Source organism: Elephas maximus, chromosome 1, assembly GCF_024166365.1.
Source record: "Elephas maximus indicus isolate mEleMax1 chromosome 1, mEleMax1 primary haplotype, whole genome shotgun sequence".
NCBI classification, from domain to species: Eukaryota; Metazoa; Chordata; class Mammalia; order Proboscidea; family Elephantidae; genus Elephas; species Elephas maximus.
This window is the reverse complement of record NC_064819.1, coordinates 195,789,812-195,812,712: the sequence shown is the minus strand read 5'-3', so window position 1 is coordinate 195,812,712 and position 22,901 is coordinate 195,789,812. Positions and strand designations below refer to the sequence as shown.

The 22,901-nt window shown below is 37.3% G+C and overlaps 1 protein-coding gene across 1 annotated transcript; it reads left to right on the top strand.

The window, feature by feature from the left end:
• Nucleotides 1–6,738: 6,738 nt before the first annotated feature.
• LOC126070185 (protein LEG1 homolog) lies at nt 6,739–22,565 on the top strand. The gene is made up of 6 exons (XM_049874147.1): nt 6,739–7,039; nt 10,187–10,273; nt 10,900–11,084; nt 12,822–12,922; nt 18,783–19,021; nt 22,450–22,565. The coding sequence occupies exons 1-6, from the start codon at nt 6,739–6,741 to the stop codon at nt 22,563–22,565; spliced, it is 1,029 nt and encodes a 342-aa protein (XP_049730104.1).
• Nucleotides 22,566–22,901: the final 336 nt, after the last annotated feature.

The window sequence follows — 22,901 nt, the reverse complement described above, 5'->3', positions numbered from 1 at the left end:
GACAACATGTCCAAAGAATGTAAAACGCAGTCTCGCCATCTTTGCTTATAAGGAGCATTCTGGTTACACTTCTAAGACAGATTTGTTCATTCTTTTGGCAGTCCATTGTATATTCAATATTCTTCACCTACACCACAATTCAAAGGCATCAATTTTTCTTCAGTCTTCCTTATTCATTGTCCAGCTTTTACATGCATATGATGCCATTGAAAATACCATGGCTTGGGTCGGGCGCACCTTAGGCTTCAAGGTGACTTCTTTGCTCTTCAACACTTTGAAGAGGTCCTTTGCAGCAGATTTACCCAATGCAATGCATCTTTTGATTTCTTAACTGCTGCTTCCATAGCTCTTGATTGTGGATCCAAGTAAAATGAAATCCTTGACAACTTCAGTCTTTTCTCCATTTATCATGATGCTGCTCATTGGTTCAGTTGTGAGGAATTTTGTTTTCTTTATGTTGAGGTGCAGTCCATACTGAAGGCTGTGGTCTTTGATCTTCTTTAGTAAGTGCTTCAAGTCCTCTACACTTTCAGCAAGCAAGGTTGTGTCATCTGCATAACGCAGGTTGTTAATGAGTCTTTGTCCAGTCCCAATGCCCTGTTCTTCTTCATATAGTCCAGCTTCTCATATTATTTGCTCAGCATATAGATTGAATAGGTATGGTGAAAGAATACAACCTTTATTTACACCTTTCCTAACTTTAAACCAATCAGTATCCCCTTGTTCTGTCCGAACAACTGCCTCTTGATCTATGTAAAGATTCCTCCTGAGCACAATTAAGTGTTCTGGAATCCCCATTCTTCGCAGTGTTATTCATAGTTTGTTATGATCCCCACAGTTGAATGCCTTTGCATAGTCAATAAAACACTGGTACATCCTTCTGGTATTCTCTACTTTCCAGGATCCATCTGACATCAGCAATGATATCCCTGGTTCCACGTCTTCTGAAACCAGCCTGAATCTCTGACAGTTCCCTGTCGATATACTGCTGCAGCCATTTTCGAATGATCTGCAGCAAAATTTTGCTTGAGTATGATATTAATGATACTGCTATATAATTTCCGTATTTGATTGGATCACCTTTCTTGGGAATAGGCATAAATTTGGATCTCTTTCAGTCAGTTGGCCAGGAAGCCGTCATCCATGTTGCTGAAAGAACTGAAGAAAAAATTCAAGCCTTGAGTTGCAATAGTGAAGGATTCTATGGGGAAATCATTAAATGACACAGGAAGCATCAAAAGAAGATGGAAGGAACACACACAGTCATTACACCAAAAAGAATTAGTCGATGTTCACCCGTTTCAAGAGGTAGCATATGATCAGGAATGGATAGTACTGAAGGAAGAAATCCAAGCTGCTCTGAAGGCATTGGTGAAAAACAAGGCTCCAGGAATTGATGGAATATCAATTGAGATGGTTCAACAAACACATACAGTGCTGGAGGTGCTCACTCATCTATGCCAAGAAATATGGAAGACAGCTTCCCATGGAAGCAGCAGTCAAAAAATCAAAAGAGGCATTGAATTGTGCAAATCTGCTGCAAAAGACCCCTTTAAAGTGTTGAAAAACAAAGATATCACTTTGAAAACTAAGATGTGCCTGACCCAAGCCATGGTATTTTCAATCACACCATATGCATGTGAAAGCTGGACAAGGAATAAGGAAGACTGAAGAAGAATTGAAGCCTTTGGATTATGGTGTTGATGAAGAATATTGACTATACCATGGACTGCTGAAAGAATGAACAAATTTGTCTTGGAAGAAGTACAACCAGAATGCTCCTTATAAGCAAGGTTGGCAAAGCTGCATCGTACATACTTTGGACATGTTGCCAGGAAAGATCAGCTCTTGGAGAAGGACATTATGTTTGGTAAAGTACAGGTTCAGCAGAAGAGAGGAAGACCTTCAACAAGATGGATTGACACATTGGCTGCAACAATGGGCTCAAGCATAACAACAATTGTGAGCATGACACAGAACCGGGCTGTGTTTTGTTCTGTGGTACATAGGGTCACTATGAGTCGGAACAGACTCGACGGCACCTAACAACAACAACAACATTCTGTAAATGTCGAATAGATTTTGAAGCATTTTTATGATGACTGCTTTAAAATCCTCGGCAGATAATTTCAACATCTGATTCATCTAGGATCTAGATATAGGCACCTGTTGATTGTCTTTCCTTATTCAAATTGTGGTGTTCCTGGTTCTTAGTATGATTTTGATTGTATCCTGGACATTTTTATCATTGTGTTAAGAAGCTCTTAATCCTATATAAATCTGCCGTTTTCTCACGTAGTTGACCTATTTAGGTTTAGCAAATAAATTCTAGTCTTCTTTTGTGAGCTTTAGTTTGAATGACAGCTTAGTTTTCTCAGCCCTTAGAATGAGATCCTGGTGTTATTCGTTTCTACTCTATCTGGAGGGGCAGAAGGCACTTCCTTGAGGCACTTATTATACCTGGAGACTTCTAGATGGGACCAAAAGCCACTAGTGGAGAGACGAGAGATACAGGGTTTCACTGCTACTGCTGCTGTTGGCAAATGGGACCACCCACTAGTGCCCAGGTTGTGGAGTGGGGGCTGAAATGACCTGGAGTTTCCGTCCTACCACCACTGTCACTTCGGTCAGCAGATTTGATTGTGTGTTATTGGATGGATACTGACTTAGAATTGTTTTATTTTTCTGTTGATTTGAATATTTTAGCATTCAGTAGTGACCTTCTATAATTCTGGCAGTGCTTTTGCCTTAAAACGTATTTTGTCTAATGTTAAAATAGCTACACTGGCATTCTTTCACTTGGTATTTGCCGGCTTATCTCTTTCTTTACATTTACTTTTCTTATGTATTAGATATATATTATTTGCAGATAGCTGGTTTTTAAAAATCTATCTGCAGCAAATTGTATTTTCCAAAGATAACTGTGTCAATATATGCCAGTCCCTCGAGCTTTTCTTATAATGAAACATTAGCACCCCTCCAGTGAGAAGTGGAGTCTGTATATTCCCTGACCTGTAATCTGGGTGAACCTGTGGAAATGACACTATGTGATTTACGAGGTTAAGCTATAAAAGGTGATAATTTCTTAGGACACATGCATTTGGAGCTTTCACGTAAAAGGTACGACTACCTTGTAGCTGCCATGCTGGAAAGACCATGCAGACAAACAACAGAGGACTAGAAAAAGAGACTTGGGAAACCCCAGCTGCTCTAGTCTTACCTACTAGAGTCTTCCCAGCCCAGACACCAGATATGTAAGTAAACAAATCTTTGAGATGATCCAGTCCCAGCCACTGTTTGACTGCAACCTCATGAGAAGCCCTGAGCCAGAACCACCCAGCTAACTTGCTCCTCAATTCCTGACCCACAGAAATAATAAATGTTTATTGTTGTTTTAATTGACTAAAAATATAGGTTAAAACCATAAACTGAGTACTAGCATTTAAACAAATTAACCTAAGAGTATATCAAAATGATAACGTAACCACAAAGGGGAAAACAAACAAACAGATTCACCTCAATGGAAGTTTACACCATTAGCAGTAGATTAAATACAATGTTTGAATTATCTTTACTCAACTTTACAGAGATTATAAAAAAGTGAAAGAAGCTTAGTTCTGTGCCTGCAATCTGTGATATAGAAAACCATCTCCAGGCCTGGAAGATTAAAACAACATACTTAACTAATTCTTTGGCCGCTTCTATTTCAGTGTCAGTACAATCCTATAACATCACCATCTCATCCCTTTATAGAAAGCATCAGTTTTTGTTTTCTGAAGTGAATTTGAAAAATAATTACAACAGACTGAGTGATAGAAGACATACTGGATTTTACGAAGAAAAATTTGAGTGAAAAATATTTTTTAGATGCTTATTAATAGTTAAACAGGAAAAAAATATTGGCAATTAAACAGTCTTTCAACTCATTTAATGCCCAGAGATATTCATAGTCTACATAAATTAGAAGTGGTTAACAAGAGTTAGCTAATGTTAAGTAATGTCTTTTTCTAATGCAAGTAGCATGGAAATCAATTTTCATTATAGGAATTGTGAAACCAGCATATCGCAAGAAGAACTAATGAACATGAAGGACAATAAATAAAGCCTGTATGTAACCATCCTGCATAGAACAACTAATTTAGAACTGAAAAAATACCATTTTGAAAGTAACTGTTCTTTTTTGTTGTTGTTGTTCCTTTCACTGGCTTATCAAACGATTTCATTTGCCTTCAGCAAATGTGAAGTATTCCTATGACCAGTTCCACACCACTTTTGACCTGCTTCATGCAGGTGCAACCTAGCAACTTAATTTCAGCTTTTCCTTGTACCTGTTACCAACTACTCTGGGCTTCTATGCCTCATAGCTATGTTGAATCAAAACAAGGCAATGTGCTAGGTCATGAAAGATTTGTGGAAGAACAGAAATTTGTTCTGGTCTCTTACCATGCTATAATTCATGGCTGAAATTCAACTGAGTGCATCTGAATGAGTTATCCCTTACACTATACTTATCATGTCCTTCAGCGGATTACCTCAATCCACTTCCAGAGGCTTTTGGAACACTCATTTCCAGGGTAAACAAGTTATGTGGAAAGAGAAGCTATGTGTGTAAAGAAAGAGGAGTTCCAACTAACTGCCATCTCCTCCATAAAATCTTCTCTTATCTGAAGCTGTAGTTATCTCTCCCTTTCCTTAACTTCTGTATGTCTTTGACTATGTTTTTTCCTGTGACTACCTGCTGATCCTTTAAAATTTTGCATTCTCCATAATATTTTGCATTTGGTGTTCACTAAATAGATATTTAGTCAAAAAATGAATGAAAGAATGGAGTAATGTCCCTTTTTCAGGAGAAATAAAAGAATAAACTTTCTATTGCATCTAGATTCATGAGGTAAGAAGTTGCTTAAAAGGCCATCCTGTATTCTTAGGATCTGTAGTGTCAATATGGTCTAAAAGACTTTAAGATATTAGTAAGAATATTATGATTGACAAAAAATAAATTTTCCTGACCTAATAAATTACACATAATCCTCCTTATCCCACTGACAGGATTCACTGACATTAAGTTGGTTCCTTCTTCTTCGCAGCCTTCTACCATTACACATGGAGTCCTTGGGTGATGTAAGGTTAAGTGCTCTACTACTAGCTGAAAGGTTGGCAGTTCGAACTCACCTAGGGGTATTGGAAGACAGGTCTTGAGCCTGGAGATCTGCTATTGAAAGGTCACAGCCTTGAAAACCCTATGGAGCAGTTCTAGTCTGTACACATGGGGTCTCCATAAGTCAGAATCAGCTGGACAGCAACTAAGAGCATATCAGTAACCATCGTATATGTGTTCCTTCCTCTCTATGTAACAAGAAATGAATTACAACAAAAAGGTAAAATTCTTCTATCACACATTCAGATTATTTAAATTTTAAAGTAATCCTTTGTTCAGTATCTCACAGGCAAGGACCTTCTCTACCTTGTTCACCGCTGTAGGCCAGGGCTGATAAAGTGCCAGGAATAAGGTCACTGCTCCATAAATATATTGTTAAATGAAGTCTCAGGCTTGGGCAGGTTTTTTACTAAACAGTTTTCTGACAATTCATTGTGATTAGATAAAAACACACAGTACATTCATCTAGGGGAGTGCTGGGCCTGCAAAAGCCATGAGCTGCATATTCCCACTTAGCTTATAATTCAGGTTCAAGGATAGGGGATCTGAACCAACCACAGCCTGTACACCACTCCTGAATTCCAGGGCCTCTCTCCTGAATGCAGCCACTGTTCCTATGACCAGTTCCACATAACCCTTGACCTGCTTAATGCAGGTGCAACTTGGCAGCTTAATTTCAGCTGTCCCGTGTGCCTCTTACCTACTACCCTGGGCTTCTATGCCTCTGTTGCTACATGGAACACCTGTAAGAATCTGCTTGGTACTCAAGTTTGTGCAACTTTTGCTACAGGATACTTTCCAACTCTTGAGCCACACTTGGAGAGTGGATGAAGAGAGCGAATGGAAATCTCATTTCCGTTCTTCAGGGATAGTAGTTCTGAGAAGCCTTTCATAAAGTTCCTCATTAGTCCCGCAAAGACACTGAGCACCTTAGTGAGGGCAACTCAATTATCCTTTCTTGCATTAGCTTTCCTCCTTCACTTTGTTCCCCTCCGTATCCTTCACTCTGCAAATACACAACTGGGATAGCACTCCCAAATAAGCCACCTGCATTTCAGCCTTTGGCCCAGAACTTGCTGATGTGGCCTTGGGTTAAGACAGACCTGACATGCAAGTCTGGGCTTGCACATGAAATGAAATTTAAAAGGGGCTTAGTGAAGTCCCAAATAGTCCCAAAATGGCTTCCAACTTCTTTCTAGAATTGTTTGCTTTATTGTTTTATATGTTGAAATCCCAACTGTTAGATATTTATTTGGATTAACTGCCATCCTTTTTTAAAAATACAAATATACATGGTAAGAACATACAATTTATTATTATAGTTAATATGACAGGCAAAAAGACAGAGTCAGAGGCTGAAATAAAATTAAGAAATCAATCTCTTTCTAAAAAATCTAAAACGGATACATAATCAGCATCCTGTAACTAAGGAGGCGCCCTATTTCTTTGGTAAGGCATTCCCATTTCTACCCTATCATATCCTGGAAAAGTGTTGCCAAGCATGGTTTAAAACAATATGACTCCCTCCTCCACTTGGCAATAAAATCCTTGCTGTATCTTCAAGCTCCGGCTTCAGCATTATGGCTTTCTTTTCTTCCTGGGCCTGTGTGATACTTGGCTGTCTTTCTGCTTCTTTAACAGGAGCATCCAATCTCTCAGATCTCTATCCCCCTCTATGGGAGGAGAGTCCTGGTCAGTTCAGTGACTACAGGATGAAAGATGGACAGTACATTATTGATGCCTGGATATACCCTGAGAGAATGGGGATGTATAAAATCCTAATGAATCAGACAGCAAGGTACTTTGAAAAATTTGCAGCAGAAAATGAACAAAATATTTTGTGGGGATTGTCTCTACATCATGGATGGCAATATCATACTGGTAAGAATGATTTTCTTTTTCATTACAATGATCCTTTGGTGTAATTGTAAATTAATTAAAAAGTGGATACATGTATATATACATACATATACATATATATAGTAAAGCTGCAAGAATGAAGTGGGACCAAATAATTTGGTGAAGGCATTGCTGGAAAAATATTAACAAAAATGGCAATACCAGCAGGTGTATTGGGAGCAAAACTCTGCCAAAATGGCAGGAGAACAGGAATGTGAGTAAAAAAAAAAAAAATGTGAATTAATGAGTAGTGGGTGATAAATTTGAGAAGATTGGGGCTAGTTTAAGAGAAATCTTCAAAGTCAGAATAAAGAGTTGTAATTGGTCCCTGTTATGAACTGAATTGTGTCCTCCAGAAATGTCTGTCAACTTAGCTAGGCTGTGATTCCCAGCATTATGTGATTGTCCATCATTTTGTCAGCTGATGTGATTTTCCTGCGCATTGTAAATCCTACCTCTATGATGTTAATGAGGCAGGATTAGAGGAAGTTGTGTTAATGAGGCAGGACTCAATCTACAAGATTAGGTTTTATTTTAAGTCAATCTCTTTTGAGCTATAAAAAGAGGGAAGCAAGCAGAAAGACATAGGGACCTCATGCCACCAAGAAACAAGAGCCAGGAGAATAGCATGTCCTTTGGACAGAGGGTCCCTGTGCTGAGAAGCTCCTTCACCAGGGAAAGTTGATGACATGACTTTCCCCCAGGACCAAGAGAGAGAGAGACTTCCCCTGGAGCTGGCACCTTGGATTTGGACTTCTAGCCTCCTAAACTGTGAGAGAATAAATCTCTGTTTGTTAAACCTATCCACTTGTAGTATTTCTGTTATAGCAGCGTTAGATAACTAAGACAGTCCCTTAGGCAAGCAGATAGCCAGGTCTTTTCGCCTGGGAGCCACTGAGTGGGTTTGAACTGCCAACCTTTCAGTTAGCAGCCGAGCACTTAACTATTGTGTCACTATGGCTACTTCTTCTACCTATATCCTCTGCATATTGCTTCAGGTCTCTTCTAATTCTATGTCCATTTGTCTCCCACTTCAACCATTCTTTCCTGTCCATTTCCAGGCCTGGCTTATTCTCTCTTTTGCTAACTTGTTCTTTGCACTAGTCCCTACCTAAATAATGTTGTTTACTTACCCTTCCAACTTCTCTCTTGCTGTCCAGTCTTTACTCATCTATTGAGTGTGTCCCCTTCTTTCTGCTCAACCACTCCTTTTGTGCAATAATACTATCTTATCTTCTTTTTCATCCCCTTCCTCTACACTTATTATATCCTTTCCTCTCACCAGTTCTGTGTCTATTTCCCATGAATGTATTTGTTTCTATTTTCTCTTCTCACTCTAGTTCCTTACTTGGTTCTTCTTAACCTGCTTACCCTCAAATGAGAAGGGTAAAGATCTGGGTAGTTCTGTTAATGCATACAAATTTCTCAAAATCATTTTTCCTCTGATAAATTGGAATGAAATTCAAAACCGAAACGTTCCCCTCCTGATTCTTATATTTTGTCTCCTTCAGGGGTTGTTTTGAAATCCACTTCCAAGACTGTCTGTCCTTTTAAAACCATTCACCCTCTCAGAAAGTCCAGCCATTATGCTAACCTCAGTGATTGTCATATGTTGTCTATTCATATCTTCAACCTTGAACCTTCACTCCTCCATTTCTGTTTTTGTCAAATCCCAACTTAGCTCCTCCATTGGTGATTCCAAGTTCACATCAGACTAAACATGTCTGAGACTGAACTCGTGGTCTTGACACCCAGGCAAGTCTCCTCTGTGAACTTTCCTTTTTCTGTCAGAAGAGTGAGGACTTAAAAAGTTTTAAAGTTTCACCACTCTTTTAGACATATTCAGCCCTGGTGGTGCAATTACCAAGGAGAGAGACTAGTTCATTGTAGGAATGTTAAAGAAAAGAATTTGAATGAAAGATATGAGAAAAAAAAAGTCACAAAGTGAAGGATAGACAGTTATGGGAAGGCCAACATGATTATTTCAGAGAATAACTATTTCATGCATCCCTGAAAGCATAGTGTATCTCTTAAATTTTGAGCTTGTGAAGATTGGAAACGGGTCTAATAAACCCAACAAGGCATCTTTTGTCTTCTAGGCAGATCAGCTCATCTTACTCTTCTGTGTGATGGGTCACTTTTTGTGTGATCTTTCTCACCAAGAGATTAGGTGGGATGGACAAATAAGGTAATTGTGGCCCACCAAGGGGACTGGTCACTTTGCTGCTCTGCTGGGCTTGAAATGAGCCATCCCAGAGGTGGGAAGTAGAGGATCCCTCCACCACCAAGGAAGGAGAGCCAAGAGTGGAGCTTTGGACCCAGATTCCTGCGCTGAGAAGCTCCTGGAACCAGGAGACTGAGAGAGAGAGAGAGAGAGCTTCTTTAACATTGAAGATGGTGAGAAGCTGTGGCAGAGAAATGGTGGCAGGAGAGACTGGTAGGAGATACTGGCAGGAGACTATGTTGTGGGCTTTCTGGCCCAAGGAGTGAGAAAGCTGAGTGCCTTTGGGCAAGCAGAAGGCTTGTTGGTGGAGTAGGGTGCCTCCAGGCACTTGGTGGAGCTAGAGCTGAGCACCTTTGGGCAGAGGCTTAGTGGTGGAGTGGGGTGCCTCTGGGCACTTATTGGCAGGGGCCAAAAGAGCTTTGTAACACTTGCCTGAGCAAAGCCAGGGATAGGCCTGTCTGCAAGCAGGGTGATGAAGACGCTGTCCAGATGGAAGAACTGTATCCTGAGTGTTCCTCAACCTAAATTGTAACCTGCTGCTTCCTTGATAAACCCCATAATTGTGAGCATTGTCTGCGGTTCTGTGTGGCCATTGCAATGAATTTCGAACCCAGCAGAGAAGTAGAGAGTACTGTGGGAGGGATAGTTGTTATTCAGAATTGGTAAAGATGTCGGAGAGAGGAGGCATGTCTGAGATCCACCTCAAAGGAATCAACCTTAGGCTGTTGATCTTGGTTCTCCTTCACCCTTGTGAAGTTAGAAGAGGTCAGATATCTCCTCCACATCATTTTTCTTTTAGAGAATATTTTGTGCACCTCTGAAAGCATAATGTGTCTATAAGGTTTTAGTGATATGCAGGTTAGAATGGGTCTAATAAACCCAACAAGGCACCCTCTGTCTTCTAGGTAGATTAGCTGATCCCACCCGAAGGACTGACTGTGGCCATAAATCTGGGAATCATCTCTGCATCTCTGTGGACAGCTGGTGGGCTGGTGAGTTAATGTAACAGTCAAACATCAAACTGATGACCTTCCTAAAAAAGAATCCATTCAACGTAGAATCTCAGTGAGAGAAACAAAACAAAAACCAAAAATATTGCTTTTATAAAAAAGAATCTGTTTGACCCAAATCTTCTATTTTGAAATAGTTTTTTACATAGATACTGTTTACATGGACTAACTAATATATTCAGTTATGAAAATGCTAATTGGCAGAAACTAGCCATCCCCAAACTTGCTTTAAATATCTATATGCCAAAACTAGGAATCTGTGATACCATGTGATCAAACAAAATTTTGTTAACAACAAAAATTTTAACATACAATTAATTAATATTTTGAAATTCCAGTATAATTATTATCCATTATCTAAAATAATACATTTACAACTTAAATCCATTTTTGATTCATAAGAGTAAGGATTTTAACAGAAACATATTCAAGTTTTATATATTTGGGGAAATTTCTGATGAAATTTTCCCAAACGCCCAGAGATATTGCTTAAGTTTTACCACATGTTTCTGTTTATTTTTACGGTAGAACTTCTTAACTTCAATAACAATCTCTATTACCTCTTTTAATATTAGTAATATTAATAATAACTCTTTTTGTTTTTACAGATCTTAATTATTTTCTCTCAGCAATACCTTTCCTTGCCGCAATTGATTCTGGCATAATGGGGTTATCACCAGACAAGATCATCCTTCTGCCACCATCCAAGGATCAGATGAAATTTTGTTATAATGTTTCTAGCTGCCGTTCATCCTTTCCAACTGCAATGAAAAAGTGGAATGAATTTTACCAGGTTTTTAAAAAACGTTTTAATTAATGATCTTGGAGGGTAGGCATGCATTTTTTAAATAATATTTTAAGTAGTATTTTTTAATGCATTAAAAAATATATCCCTAAAAATGAAGTTTCTAATGTGAAAACATTTATTATAAAGATAGCCATAATATTAATAAAAATAGTACAGGTAAAATTTGTGAAAACTGGAACCTATGTAAGGCAGAAACCTGTCAGAGAAGGAAAACTCAAATATTTTCCACTAATCAAAAGCAAAAAAAAAAAAAAAGTGTTATGCTGCACTTTGTCAAAGACAGAAAATTTTCGAGACCCAGAAAAATAAGGCAACCCCATCAAGTTCCAGCTCTCACAGGTTTCAATGTACTAGAACTGGTACATGGCATTATGCTTCATTAGTGCCCTCTTTCCCAATACAGTATTGAAGCAGTCCTATCAACACTTCTCACACCAAACTGATTGCACACAAACACTTGTGCACAGAGAAATTATTGCTTAATAGTGAACAAAAAGTTCTAGTTCATCAGAACATGAGGCCAACTGAGGGGTAACCTATGTAGAAACACAATTATGAAATACGGTTGTAGCAAATGTGATCAGCTTAGTTCAACTCTCTTGATAATTAATCACATCTGAGTTGACTAAAATAATATTGACAATGAGATCAAATATGAATGTCCAAAGTAAAAGTGTCTTGGGTGTAAGAGTAACTAAAACCAAACCAAACTCATTACTGTTGTGTTGATTCCGACTCATAGTGACCCTGTGGGACAGACTACAGCTGCCCCATAGGGTTTTCAAGGCTGTAATCTCTGCAGAAGCAGACTGCCGCATCTTTATCCTTCTGAGCAGCTGATGGGTTTGAACTGCCAACCTTCTGGTTAGCAGCCAGGCACTAACCACTGAACCACCAGGGCTCCTGGTGTAAGAGTAAAACCAAAAAAACCCAAGCCCAGTGCCTTTGAGTTGATTCTGACTCATAGTGACCCTATAGGACAGAGTAGAACTGCCCCATATAGTTTCCTTCCAAGGAGCGCCTGGCGGATTTGAACTGCTGACCCTTTGGTTAGCAGCCATAGCACTTAACCACTATGCCACCAGGGTTTCCGGTATAAGAGTAGACCAAAAATCAAGTTTCCCTTTAAAGAACTTGCTTATTAGTTTGCATGTGAATAGATCAAGTACTCTTACTTTCTCCTCTATTTCTGACTCTTAAAACTTTATGGGGAGTTCATTTCCTGCAGCAGAAAACATATAAATTTAACACTAAAGGTCTTGCTCTAACCAGTATAAAATTCTGAAAGTTTCAAAAATACTTACAATTTGTCCCTTTCAGATGCATTCAGTATTGTTTTTGTTAGGTGCCTTGACATGTGACAGAGTATAACTTCCCTCAGAGGCTTTTCTAGACTGTAATCTTTCAGGGAAAAGATCACCAGGTCCTTTCTCCTGTGTAGCCTCTGTGGGTGGGTTCGAGCTGACAAACTTCTAGTTTACCAGCTGAATGCTTAACCGCTACATCACCAGGCTCCTTTACTCACTGTTACTACTAATTAATATAGCTAATATTAGGATCTTTAGAGAGTATTAAGCATTAAATCTTTTATACCTAAACTCTTAAAGACAATATTCTGTCATTCAGAATGCTGCAGAATTACATGTGTAAACACAATTGATTATCAGAAAGAGAGATTGTTACAGTTGCCTAAATATTAACATGGTTTTCTTCCTTGGGTAGCATGTGAAGTCACCTTCTAGTAGTTTTGATGACCTGTTAAAGTACTTGTGGGCTGCACATGTCTCATGTCTGGACGTTGCTCGTAAAAGTTTTCACAGTAGGTAAGAACGGATCCAAAGTTATTCCCTTTTAATATGGTAACAGACTTTTGTCTTACTCTATCTTTTTCAATTCACTTATTTGCTAATATGTCAAGCATGGGGGAGTATTAATATAAAAAGAAAATTGACAATAAAATGTTTTACTGGATAAAATTCAAAAAGTATTTTATAAGTAGGGAAGCAAAAATGTGAAGAATTGTAATCTTATATCACAAAAAGAAAACAAACAATAAAACAAAATGAACCAGAAGTACAAGACTAAAAAAAAAAAAAAAAAAAAAAGGCTGCTTTAACACAAATTATTGAGGGCCCTGATAGTTCACTAGTAGAATTCTCACCTTACAACTGCTAGAGACCAAGGTTTGATTCCCGTTCAATGCACCTCATCACAGCCATCACCCATATGTCAGTCGTAGTTTATGCACTGCTGTGATATTGAACAGGTTTTAGTACAGCTTCTAGGCTATGATGAACTGGGAAGAAAGGCCTGGCAGTCTACTTCCAAAAATCAGCCAATGAAAACCCTATGGATCACAAATGGTCTGATCAGCAACTCGTCATGGGGGTGCAGCAGGACTTGGAAATGTTTTGTTCTGTGATCCGTGAGGTTACCCTGAGTCGGGGTCTAATCAACTGCAGCTAACAACAACGAAGTAACTATATGTCAGAAGTATGTAATGAAAAGTAAGTATAAATAGAGAATAATAATAATAAAAAAAGCAAGTATGAATTGCTGCATCATTTTAATCAGAGAAAAATAGTTTGAGGAAAATATTCAAGAAGCACCTGTTTTATCACACCAGATAGCTAAAATATTGTCAAAATTCTCCCTATGTTACAGCAAATGAGATTGGATGACGCAGCATGATTCGGAATGTAAGTGGAGACACTAGATAAGAGGTGGTATCTGCCACCAGAGTGAGGCATGGGATAGAAGAAAAGAAGGAGTGGGTTACTGGTTTTAAGAACATATTTAAACACAGGCATTCACGTTTGAAGTTGTCTTGATAACTATGTGTTGCTGTTTTTCCTATGAACCCCAGATCTCTTTAAGGTAAATCAGAGTCAGGAGGTTAACATTGCTTTGCATAGTTTATATTTTACTATTGTTCCAAGGGCATATTTTTATATTTGATGATGGAAGATTTTATTCCCTTGGCATATTTGTGAGATGAATTAGAATCATATTCATCATAACAGTTTATTACTCTGACTCAACTGCTCGACCTATTTCTGAGGAATGCCAAGAAGGGGTAAGATTATTAGCCAAGGAAGTAGAGACAGGGTTGTCAACATCTAGATTGCAACCGAAAGCAAGCTGTTACAGTTTATAGAAAGGCTTATCATATACTATTTTTTTTTCACTTATAGACTTTCCCAATCACATGCAAAAATAAATACCTCTATTAAGTTTTGGTAAGGTAGAACCCTGTCTACTCTGTCCTATTGGGTCACTAAGAGTGGGAATCGACTTGACAGCAGGGGTTTAGTTTTTGGTTTATAGGAAGGAAGGGAATTCCTTCAGCTACTGTCAGGTATTGAATTGTATCCCCCCAAAATATGTCAACTTGGCTAGTCCATGATTCCCAGTATTGTGTGATTTTCCACTATTTTTGTCATCTGGTGTGATTCTCTTATGTGTTATAAATCCTATCTCTACAGTGTTAATGAGATGGGATTAGCGGCAATTATGCTAATGAGGCAGGACTCAATCTACAAGATTGGATTGTGTCTTAAGCCAATCTCTTTTGAGATATAAAACAGAGAAGCGAGCAGAGAGACATAGGGACCTCGTGCCACCAGGAAGCAGCACTGGGAGCAAAGCACATCCTTTGAACCTGAGGTTTCTGTGCAGAGAAGCTCCTAGATCACAGAAAGATTGATAGAAGGACCTTCCTCCAGAACTGACAGAGAAAGTCTTCCCCTGGAGGTGACCACCTGAATTTAAACTTATAGCCTACTAGACTGTACAAGAATAAATTTCACTTTGTTCAAGCCATCCACTAGTGGTATTTCTGTTATAGCAGCAGTAGATAACTAAAACAGCTACTAACTGAAAGGTTGACAATTTAAATACACCCAGAGGTGTGCCTCAGAAGAAAGTCCTGGCAGTCTACTTCTGAAAGATCACAGCCATCAAAAACGCTATGGTGCACAGTCCTACTCTGAAACATACGGGGTCACTGGGAGTCAAAACTGACTTCACAGCGACTGGACCTGGACCTGGAGCTGGATAGGAAGGGAGAGCTGTGCTGGTGAGGCACAGTGTTCCTGGGCGGAATAGTCTTCTGATCTCGCAGTTGGTTTTTGGAGGTGCAGGGTTTAGGGACTGGTGATTTTTAGTAGTATGTGTGTAGGTTGGATCATCAGTATAAAGAGGTTACTCAAGTGAGACCGTTGTCGATTAGCACTCAGAGGCAAGTTTACTGGAAGGAGTCCGTTCCTGATATATTTAAGAAGTGACAGACTTTCACTGAGTGGAGGCTTGTAAAAAGCTGCTCACTTAGGCAAGTGTTTCTTGATTGAAGAGGTCAAAAAAGTGGTTTTGGTGGCCACTTGTTACAATGACTGCAGAGCAATCCATCTTTCCCTAGGAACAAGGGGATTTTTTTTTTTTTTTAATTTTCACAAGCATGAGAATGCTTCCAGTAGTTACAATTCAAGGATGTCACAAATAATTTTCTCTTATGAATAAAATTTTTATCTATTCATAACTTAGTTTTTAAAGCTGATTACATTTATTCCTAACTATTGAATGGGGCTAATTTGGAAATATTTGACAAATTCTTAATAGATCAAATTTATAAATAACCTAAGATAAATGATATCTGTAGGAATTGCTCAGAAAATAAGTCTAATGTTTACATGCCTCTTTTTTTTTTTTCCACAAACCACCTCAGAAAAAACGCTCTTTTGCTGCTCTTAGGAGAAACATACAAATGTAATATAACATTTTTTTTCATATGAACACATTTGACTTTATTTCCTAAACCTCTGTCTTTCTCACATGACCATCTGTGTAAGTAGGTGTGGATCTCTACCCATTTAGAGATTTTCAAATTTAGCTGTATAAGTGCCAGAATCTGTACTATGAATTTTCTTCTATCAACAGCACACTTTTATATATACTAACTCTTCTGAGTTACACACCTAGTCAGTGACAGAATGAAGGTGTTTATCAAGGTCCCGACCATGTTTTTACCATCAGAGATCTACTGTTTATAAAACTGCATCCTTCAAATTAATGTTCAGAGGTCAAGAGCAACCACAACCCTCTTCATTAAAGATATAACAAACAATTAATAGTATTTGTTAAAGATTGTAGTATACAAAGTAATATATTAGATAATGATTTAGATAAAAACATTTAAAAAATAGATTTTGTTCCAAGGTGAAGGGAAATAAGCTATAGATTTAGTCAGTTAAATATCAAGACTTCCCTTCATACCCACATGTCGTATCTTTCTTTTTCTTGGCTTACTCCTTTGTTTCTATACATTCTATTTTCCTAGAGAAAGAGTTGTTGGGAGATAAAATTCGGGTCTTTGCATGTCTCAAAATATCTTTATTCTACCATAACATTTGAATGATAATTTTGTTTGGGACAGCATCACAGGAAGAAAACAATTTTATTTCAGATTTATAACCATTGTTTCATTAACAACTAGCTGTTAAGAAGTCTGAATTTATTGTGTTATTGATCCTTCAAATATATCTTGTTTTATTTCTAGAATAGTGTATGGTATTCTTTTCTTTTTTCCACAAAGCTTCTGAAATTTCAAGAGTTTTCCCTTAGAGTAATATCTTTTCATTTACTTTGTGGAGCATATAGTCTATTTAAAACTATTGTCTCTCTTCTGTTATTCAAATTCCTGTTATTTCAAAGTTGAATCTCCTGCATCGTACCTCCAAGTTTTATAGGCTTTTTTTCTTAGTCATCTAGTGCTGTTATAACAGAAATACTACAAGTGGGTGGTTTTAACAAAGAGAAATTTATTTTCTCAGAATCTAGTAGGCTAGAAGTCCAAATTCAGGGCATTGGCTCCAGGGGAAGGCTTTCTCTCTCAGTCAGCTATGGAGAAAGGTCCTTGTCATCAATCTTCCCCTGGACTAGGAGCTTCTCCACACAGGAACTCCAGGTCCAAAAGGCACACTCTGCTCCTGATGTTGATGTCTTGGTGGTATGAGGTACCACAACTCTCTGCTTGTTTCTCTTTCCTTTTATCTCTTATAAGGTAAAAGGTGATGCAGACCATACCCCAGGGAAACTCCCTTTACATCTGGATCAGGGATGTGACCTGAGCAAGGCTGTTACATCCCATCCTAATCCTCTTTAACATAATCTAATCTTTCCTCATTAACCATAGGCAGAGATTAGGATTTACAACACATAGGAAAATCACATCAGATGACAAAATGGTGGGCAATCACGCAGTACTGAGAATCTTGGCCTAGCCAAATCGAAACACATATTTTGGGGGAACACAACTCAATCTATGACAGGTTTCTATCTCTTGTTTTCCACATTTTTGTCTCTTGGATTTTCTGTCCAGTTTTATCTTCTAATTTATTTGTTGATATTATTTTTACTGTACTATTTCTATAATTTCAATGAGCTCATTTAAGTTCAGAAAGAATATTTGAAGAAATAATGGTCAGAAACTTCCAAAAGGTAAATAAGCATTAATGCATACATTAAAAAATTCAATGAACTCTAAATTGGATAAGCTCAAGAAGAGCCACACTTAGGCAAATTGTAACCAAACTTTCCAAAGACAAATGCAAGAAGAGACTCTTGAGAAAAATGGCTCATTTTGTGCAAGTTATTCTCAGTAAGACTAACAGCTGATTCCCCATCAGAAACCAACAGAGCCAGAAAAAGATTATCAACCAAGAATTCTATATCTAGAAAAACTTTCTTTTAATAATGAAGGAGAAATTAAGACATTTCAAAAAAAAAAAAAAAGAATTCATTGCTAACGAACATGCCTTACAAAAAATAAAGTAGTCCTTCAGGTTGTAATCAAGAGCAGGTTTAGTTATTTCATCTTCTATAATCCCACAGTTTCATAAAAAACACATATATACATGTGTGTTTCTTTCTAAAGATACTGACCAGAAAACATGTTCTAATTGTTTTATGAATCCACAGCATGTCTTTATTACTTAAAGTAACACCAGGGGAAATTTAATAAACTATGTTACTTTTATAATAAGGCTTGAAGGACATAGACATAATGAGTGCCATAGAATGTAAAATGTTTCAGAGGGAGCAAGCACGTTTCAAAAAGTTGTTTGCCTGACTAGAAGATTGACTGAGACAGGCAACACTATTCACTGTGATCTTGAAGTTAAAATTGCTTCCACAATAAGATGAGAAAAATGGCTTTCTAGCATTCTTTATGAGAAAAAAAAATGGCTATCTAAAAAACCAAGTAGAATTCTTTGTAAGTTATTGCATTTTCCGGTGGCTACTTGGCATGAAATCATGTGTTCTTCAAGGGATGTCATGTATTGGAGAAATTAGCCTCAGAATCTTTGATTTTTATCTTTACATTTCTAAATAATGAAATGTTCACATTTCAGAGGTTATAAAAGTTAATTGTGTGCTTTGTGAAAAGGGAAAAATTTAACTCTAAAATACATATTTTCTGGAATGGTATTTTCTAGATTTAAAATAACATCTCTCATTTTCAAATCTAGGGACTGAAGTCAACACCAAGCTTCTACAATCTATTTTCTACAAAGTAGAATAAAGTACTTTTCTGTTTTGAACAGATCATCTGTTTTGAAAATTGAGTTGGCAAAATTTTGAGTGGACTAATTATAAATGCATACTTTTCCTCCACTTGTCTATTAGGTTAAAATATTATCCTAAACCAGAAGCAGATTTTGAAAGAAGCTGGGCTTTATTTGTGGATTATTTATCTCCAACACTTTTTCCTACAACATTGATTGAAGTATATGAATTCCAGAAGGGCCAACCACCACGAATGCTTGTTGCTGGGGATAGAGCCCCATTCATCAGTGACTTTACCAACTTTCAGAATATAGTCCTACTTGGTGTAAATTTTCTCCACAAAGTGCATAAATTTACAGGTAAGGGACACAGAGATTTCATTTATTTTTGTAAGTCTATAAAAAATACACTGTGTTAATTTCATAGCTGAAAAGATAACAATGGAATCAGAATTATAGATCATCATAATAAACTCCCTAGAGAAGGAAATGTTAACTTCCTATAGACATTTGTTCCAAAGTTTTAGCAATAATCATTGTGGGCTTATGATAGGTTTCACTTAATGTGCACATATTAAAGGTCTTTCTTTAGTTGTCTTGTCCTTTCCTACAGGATTCTTGCCAATGCATGAAGACGACAGGCTGGTTGTACACATTTTATTTTGACAATGAGGCAATGGGAAATCACTCTACTCTTTTCTTGGGCAAACTTTGTTTTATTTTTTTAATCTCCTCCACTGTTTCTAAATAAAAACAAGAACAAAACTAAACAACAACTTTTGACATTATTTTTTTTTAATAATTTTTATTGTGCTTTAAGTGAAAGTTTACTAATCAAGTCAGTCTCTCACACAAAAACCCATACACACCTTGCTACACACTCCCAATTACTCTCCCCCTAATTAGACAGCCTGCTCTCTCCCTCCACTCTCTCTTTTTGTGTCCTTTTCACCAGCTTCTAACCCCCTCCGCCCTCTCATCTCCTCTCCAGGCAGGAGATGCCAACATAGTCTCAAGTGTCCACCTGACCCAAGAAGCTGACTCCTCACCAGCACCACTCTCCAACCCATTGTCCAGTCCAATCCATGCTTTTGACATTATTAATGGGTGCAAGAAATATTGTTATATGAACACTCCTCCTCCAGTCCAATATTACAGACATAAAGAAAAAAACATGACCCCCAGAAAGTTTGCTTATGAAGAAGGTATATTCCTCCAAAATGTTCAAATCTTGGGAGTAGTAATAATGAAAACAGAGAAGAAATTACACAAGAGTAAATTTGAAAACTACCATAACATTCAATTTCTCAGATACAATTTATTCTTATTATTTTATATTAAGGCAAATATATATATACACATATATATGTAAAATTTCTATTCCGTAAAGAAAAATACAAAATCAAATTCAAAAGATATGAGACAAAATAAAAATGAATAAATTGTGTATTTCTCAGGCTAACATTTGCTGCTTTAATGACTAAATCTCACATTTTAATGGCTTCATCCAATGGGATTCCGTTTCTTACTTACATAATGATTCAGGATATTTACCCCATTGACATGAAGCTTTCCTCCATGGTAACCCAGGGACCTAGGATCCTTCCCTCTGTGGCTCTATTAATCCTAACAACTTCACAATTGTCTGCATCCTGAAAAATAAAAGGAATTAGAAAGCTTAAAGAGGGAACTCCCTCTTTTTAAAGGCCAGAAGTGACAAATATGACTTTATCTTACATACCACTGGCAAGAGTCGCTTGGCCCTATAGATGGAGAGGGGAATGGGACATGGAAAAGTTAATTCTTGTCTGAGCCCCACTGACAGGAGAAGCACACACTTTGGTGACTTGCCAGCCATCTTTGTCACGTTGTTAGATATAACAAGTACACTCTAGACCCAGATGATGTAAACAGACTCTAACTTCCTAGTATGTAAAAAGTGAGGGATTAAGTCCATGGTTACATTCTCGTATTGTGTATACAGTAAAACCTGTGAAAGCCAGAATCCATGTAAGGTGGAAACCTGTCAGAGAAAAGTGATAAGACTTCACCCTGCTAAAGGCAGAAAATTGTGCAGTCTGGAAAAACAAGGCAGTCTCCTAGAGTTCCAGTTTTCAGGTTTCACTGTAATAGATATCGAGATTTTTGTAAGCTCCAGTTTTACTAAAACTTGCTTTAGATTTGCTTAGAAGTTTTGCCTTTCGCCCTTACTATTTTTGAGGATTCAAGTCTCCATTATTTTTACTGATTTGGAGGATTAGCATCTTTTTTGGGGGGTGGGGGGAGGGATAATGATTTATTTTCTTCAACCAGATTTGGGAAAGGCCACCCAAGGGAAAATTCAGTCTGCAGAACAGAACATTTATCTAGAATCACTGCCTCATTGGTCTAGTGTGGAAGAATATGGGGAATCTGTGATTCCTGGCTTTTGGAACTTTTGATACATACGTATAAGTGGTGAAGTGGTTAAGAGCTCAGCTGCTAACCAAAAGGTCAGCAGTTTGAGTCCACCAGCCACTCCTCGGAAACCCTATGGGGCAGTTCTACTCTGTCCTACACGGTCATAATGAGTCCAAGTGGACTTGAAGACCATGGGTTTGGTTTTTTGATAACCAATTGTCAGCCATCAGCCACAAACCTCCATGGAGAAGAGTTAGAGGTGGAGCAAGGGTCCAAGGATGTTTATGGAAATAGCTCCTCATGAAACGAAGGATTGGGGAATAACATTACTTCCCTAACAGGGAGTCAATGGAGGGAAGAAAAGAGACATAGACTTAGGAGAAAAGGTTCTGTATTTTTCTTTCTTGCAAATTAACTGATTCATCCTGATACATTCCTTCTGCTCAAAATCTATACTATGTGTTACTAAATAATTTTTTTTCCATTTTTAAATAATAACTTTTATGGCTATAATTTTTACTTGTTTAAAAACATGTTAATCACATCTATTATTAAAAATCCAAACTCTATAAAAAGTTATTTGATAAAGATAAAACTTACCCTCTCCACCATGCCTGGATTCCTTGCCTCATATTATTCCAAAAACTTTTGGAGTTCACCCCTAAGAATAATTATACATACCCCAATATGGATAAATGAAGAGGTTAATTGATAAAAACTTTGTTGTCTTCGTAAATGGGATTATATGCATAGTATTGCTCTGTGCTATATGTTTTTCACTAGCAATTTATCTTGGAGGTATTAGCAAGTCAGCAAATACTGACACGCATTTTTCTTTTTAAATCATACATAGTTTTTATTGAGTGGATTTATATTGTTTCCAGCTTTAGGCTCTTGCAAGTAATAAAAGGTGACATTTGAAGTATACTTTCATTGGCTTAATGTGTCAGGCAAATGACAAAATAAATTACTAGAAATGAATTTATGGACCATGTATTGTCAAATGGTGATTTAAAAGATAGCACAATCTGGTAATGAAGTTTCCTGCTTCCACATGTAGACGACGAAACTGAGCAAACATTTTAATTTGCACCAAGCTGCTATGTGAAAGATGTCTCTTCACTCTTTTTGGATTTTCCTGTATTTAATCATAGCTGTATGTTTCACCCATTATTCTCTTTATTTACTTATGTATCTCAAAAGTTGAGTAAAAAGGTATACATATAATTTTAAACAGCAAAACATTACACATTTTAGTGAAGAATTTGTACAAATATATGCTAATTTTAAAGTAACTAAATTGAAATTATTTTTAAATAATTTTAACATTTGGGGATCAATATTAAAATTTCACCTACAACTTTTAAATATGTTTGCCATTTTTCTAGGAACCTCATCTTTCACTGTATGGAAAACTTTGATGAAAATAAAAGTTGCAAGGAAACTTTTTCTACACATTTTGGAATTTATCCTTCATGCGTTTAATGCTTCTGGAAAGCTGTAATGAAATTAAAGTCTACAACGGTAACTTCTTTTTTTAATTTTTTTTTAATTGTGCTAAGTATATATACACAAAAAACATTTCAACATTTTTTCCATGTGCAATTCAATGACATTATGTTCATCATGTGTGCAGCCATAACCACTATCCATCACCCTTAACAGAAAGCCAGTACCTCCTAAGCAATGACTTCCTTTGTCTTCCTCCCTCCCACCACTGGTAAACACTAACAAACTTTGGTCTCTATCCATTTTCCTATTCTAGATCTCTTACATAAGCGGAACATACACTACTTGTCCTTTTGTGATGGATTTTCTTCACTCAGCATAATATTCTCAA

Coding starts and splice junctions, on each gene's coding strand:
- LOC126070185 (XM_049874147.1), top strand. CDS start 6,739: ATGGCTTTCTTTTCTTCCTGGGCCTGTGTGATACTTGGCTGTCTTTCT. Junction 7,040..10,186: donor TGGATGGCAATATCATACTG/GTAAGAATGATT, acceptor TCTGTCTTCTAG/GTAGATTAGCTGATCCCACC. Junction 12,923..18,782: donor CGTAAAAGTTTTCACAGTAG/GTAAGAACGGAT, acceptor CTTGTCTATTAG/GTTAAAATATTATCCTAAAC.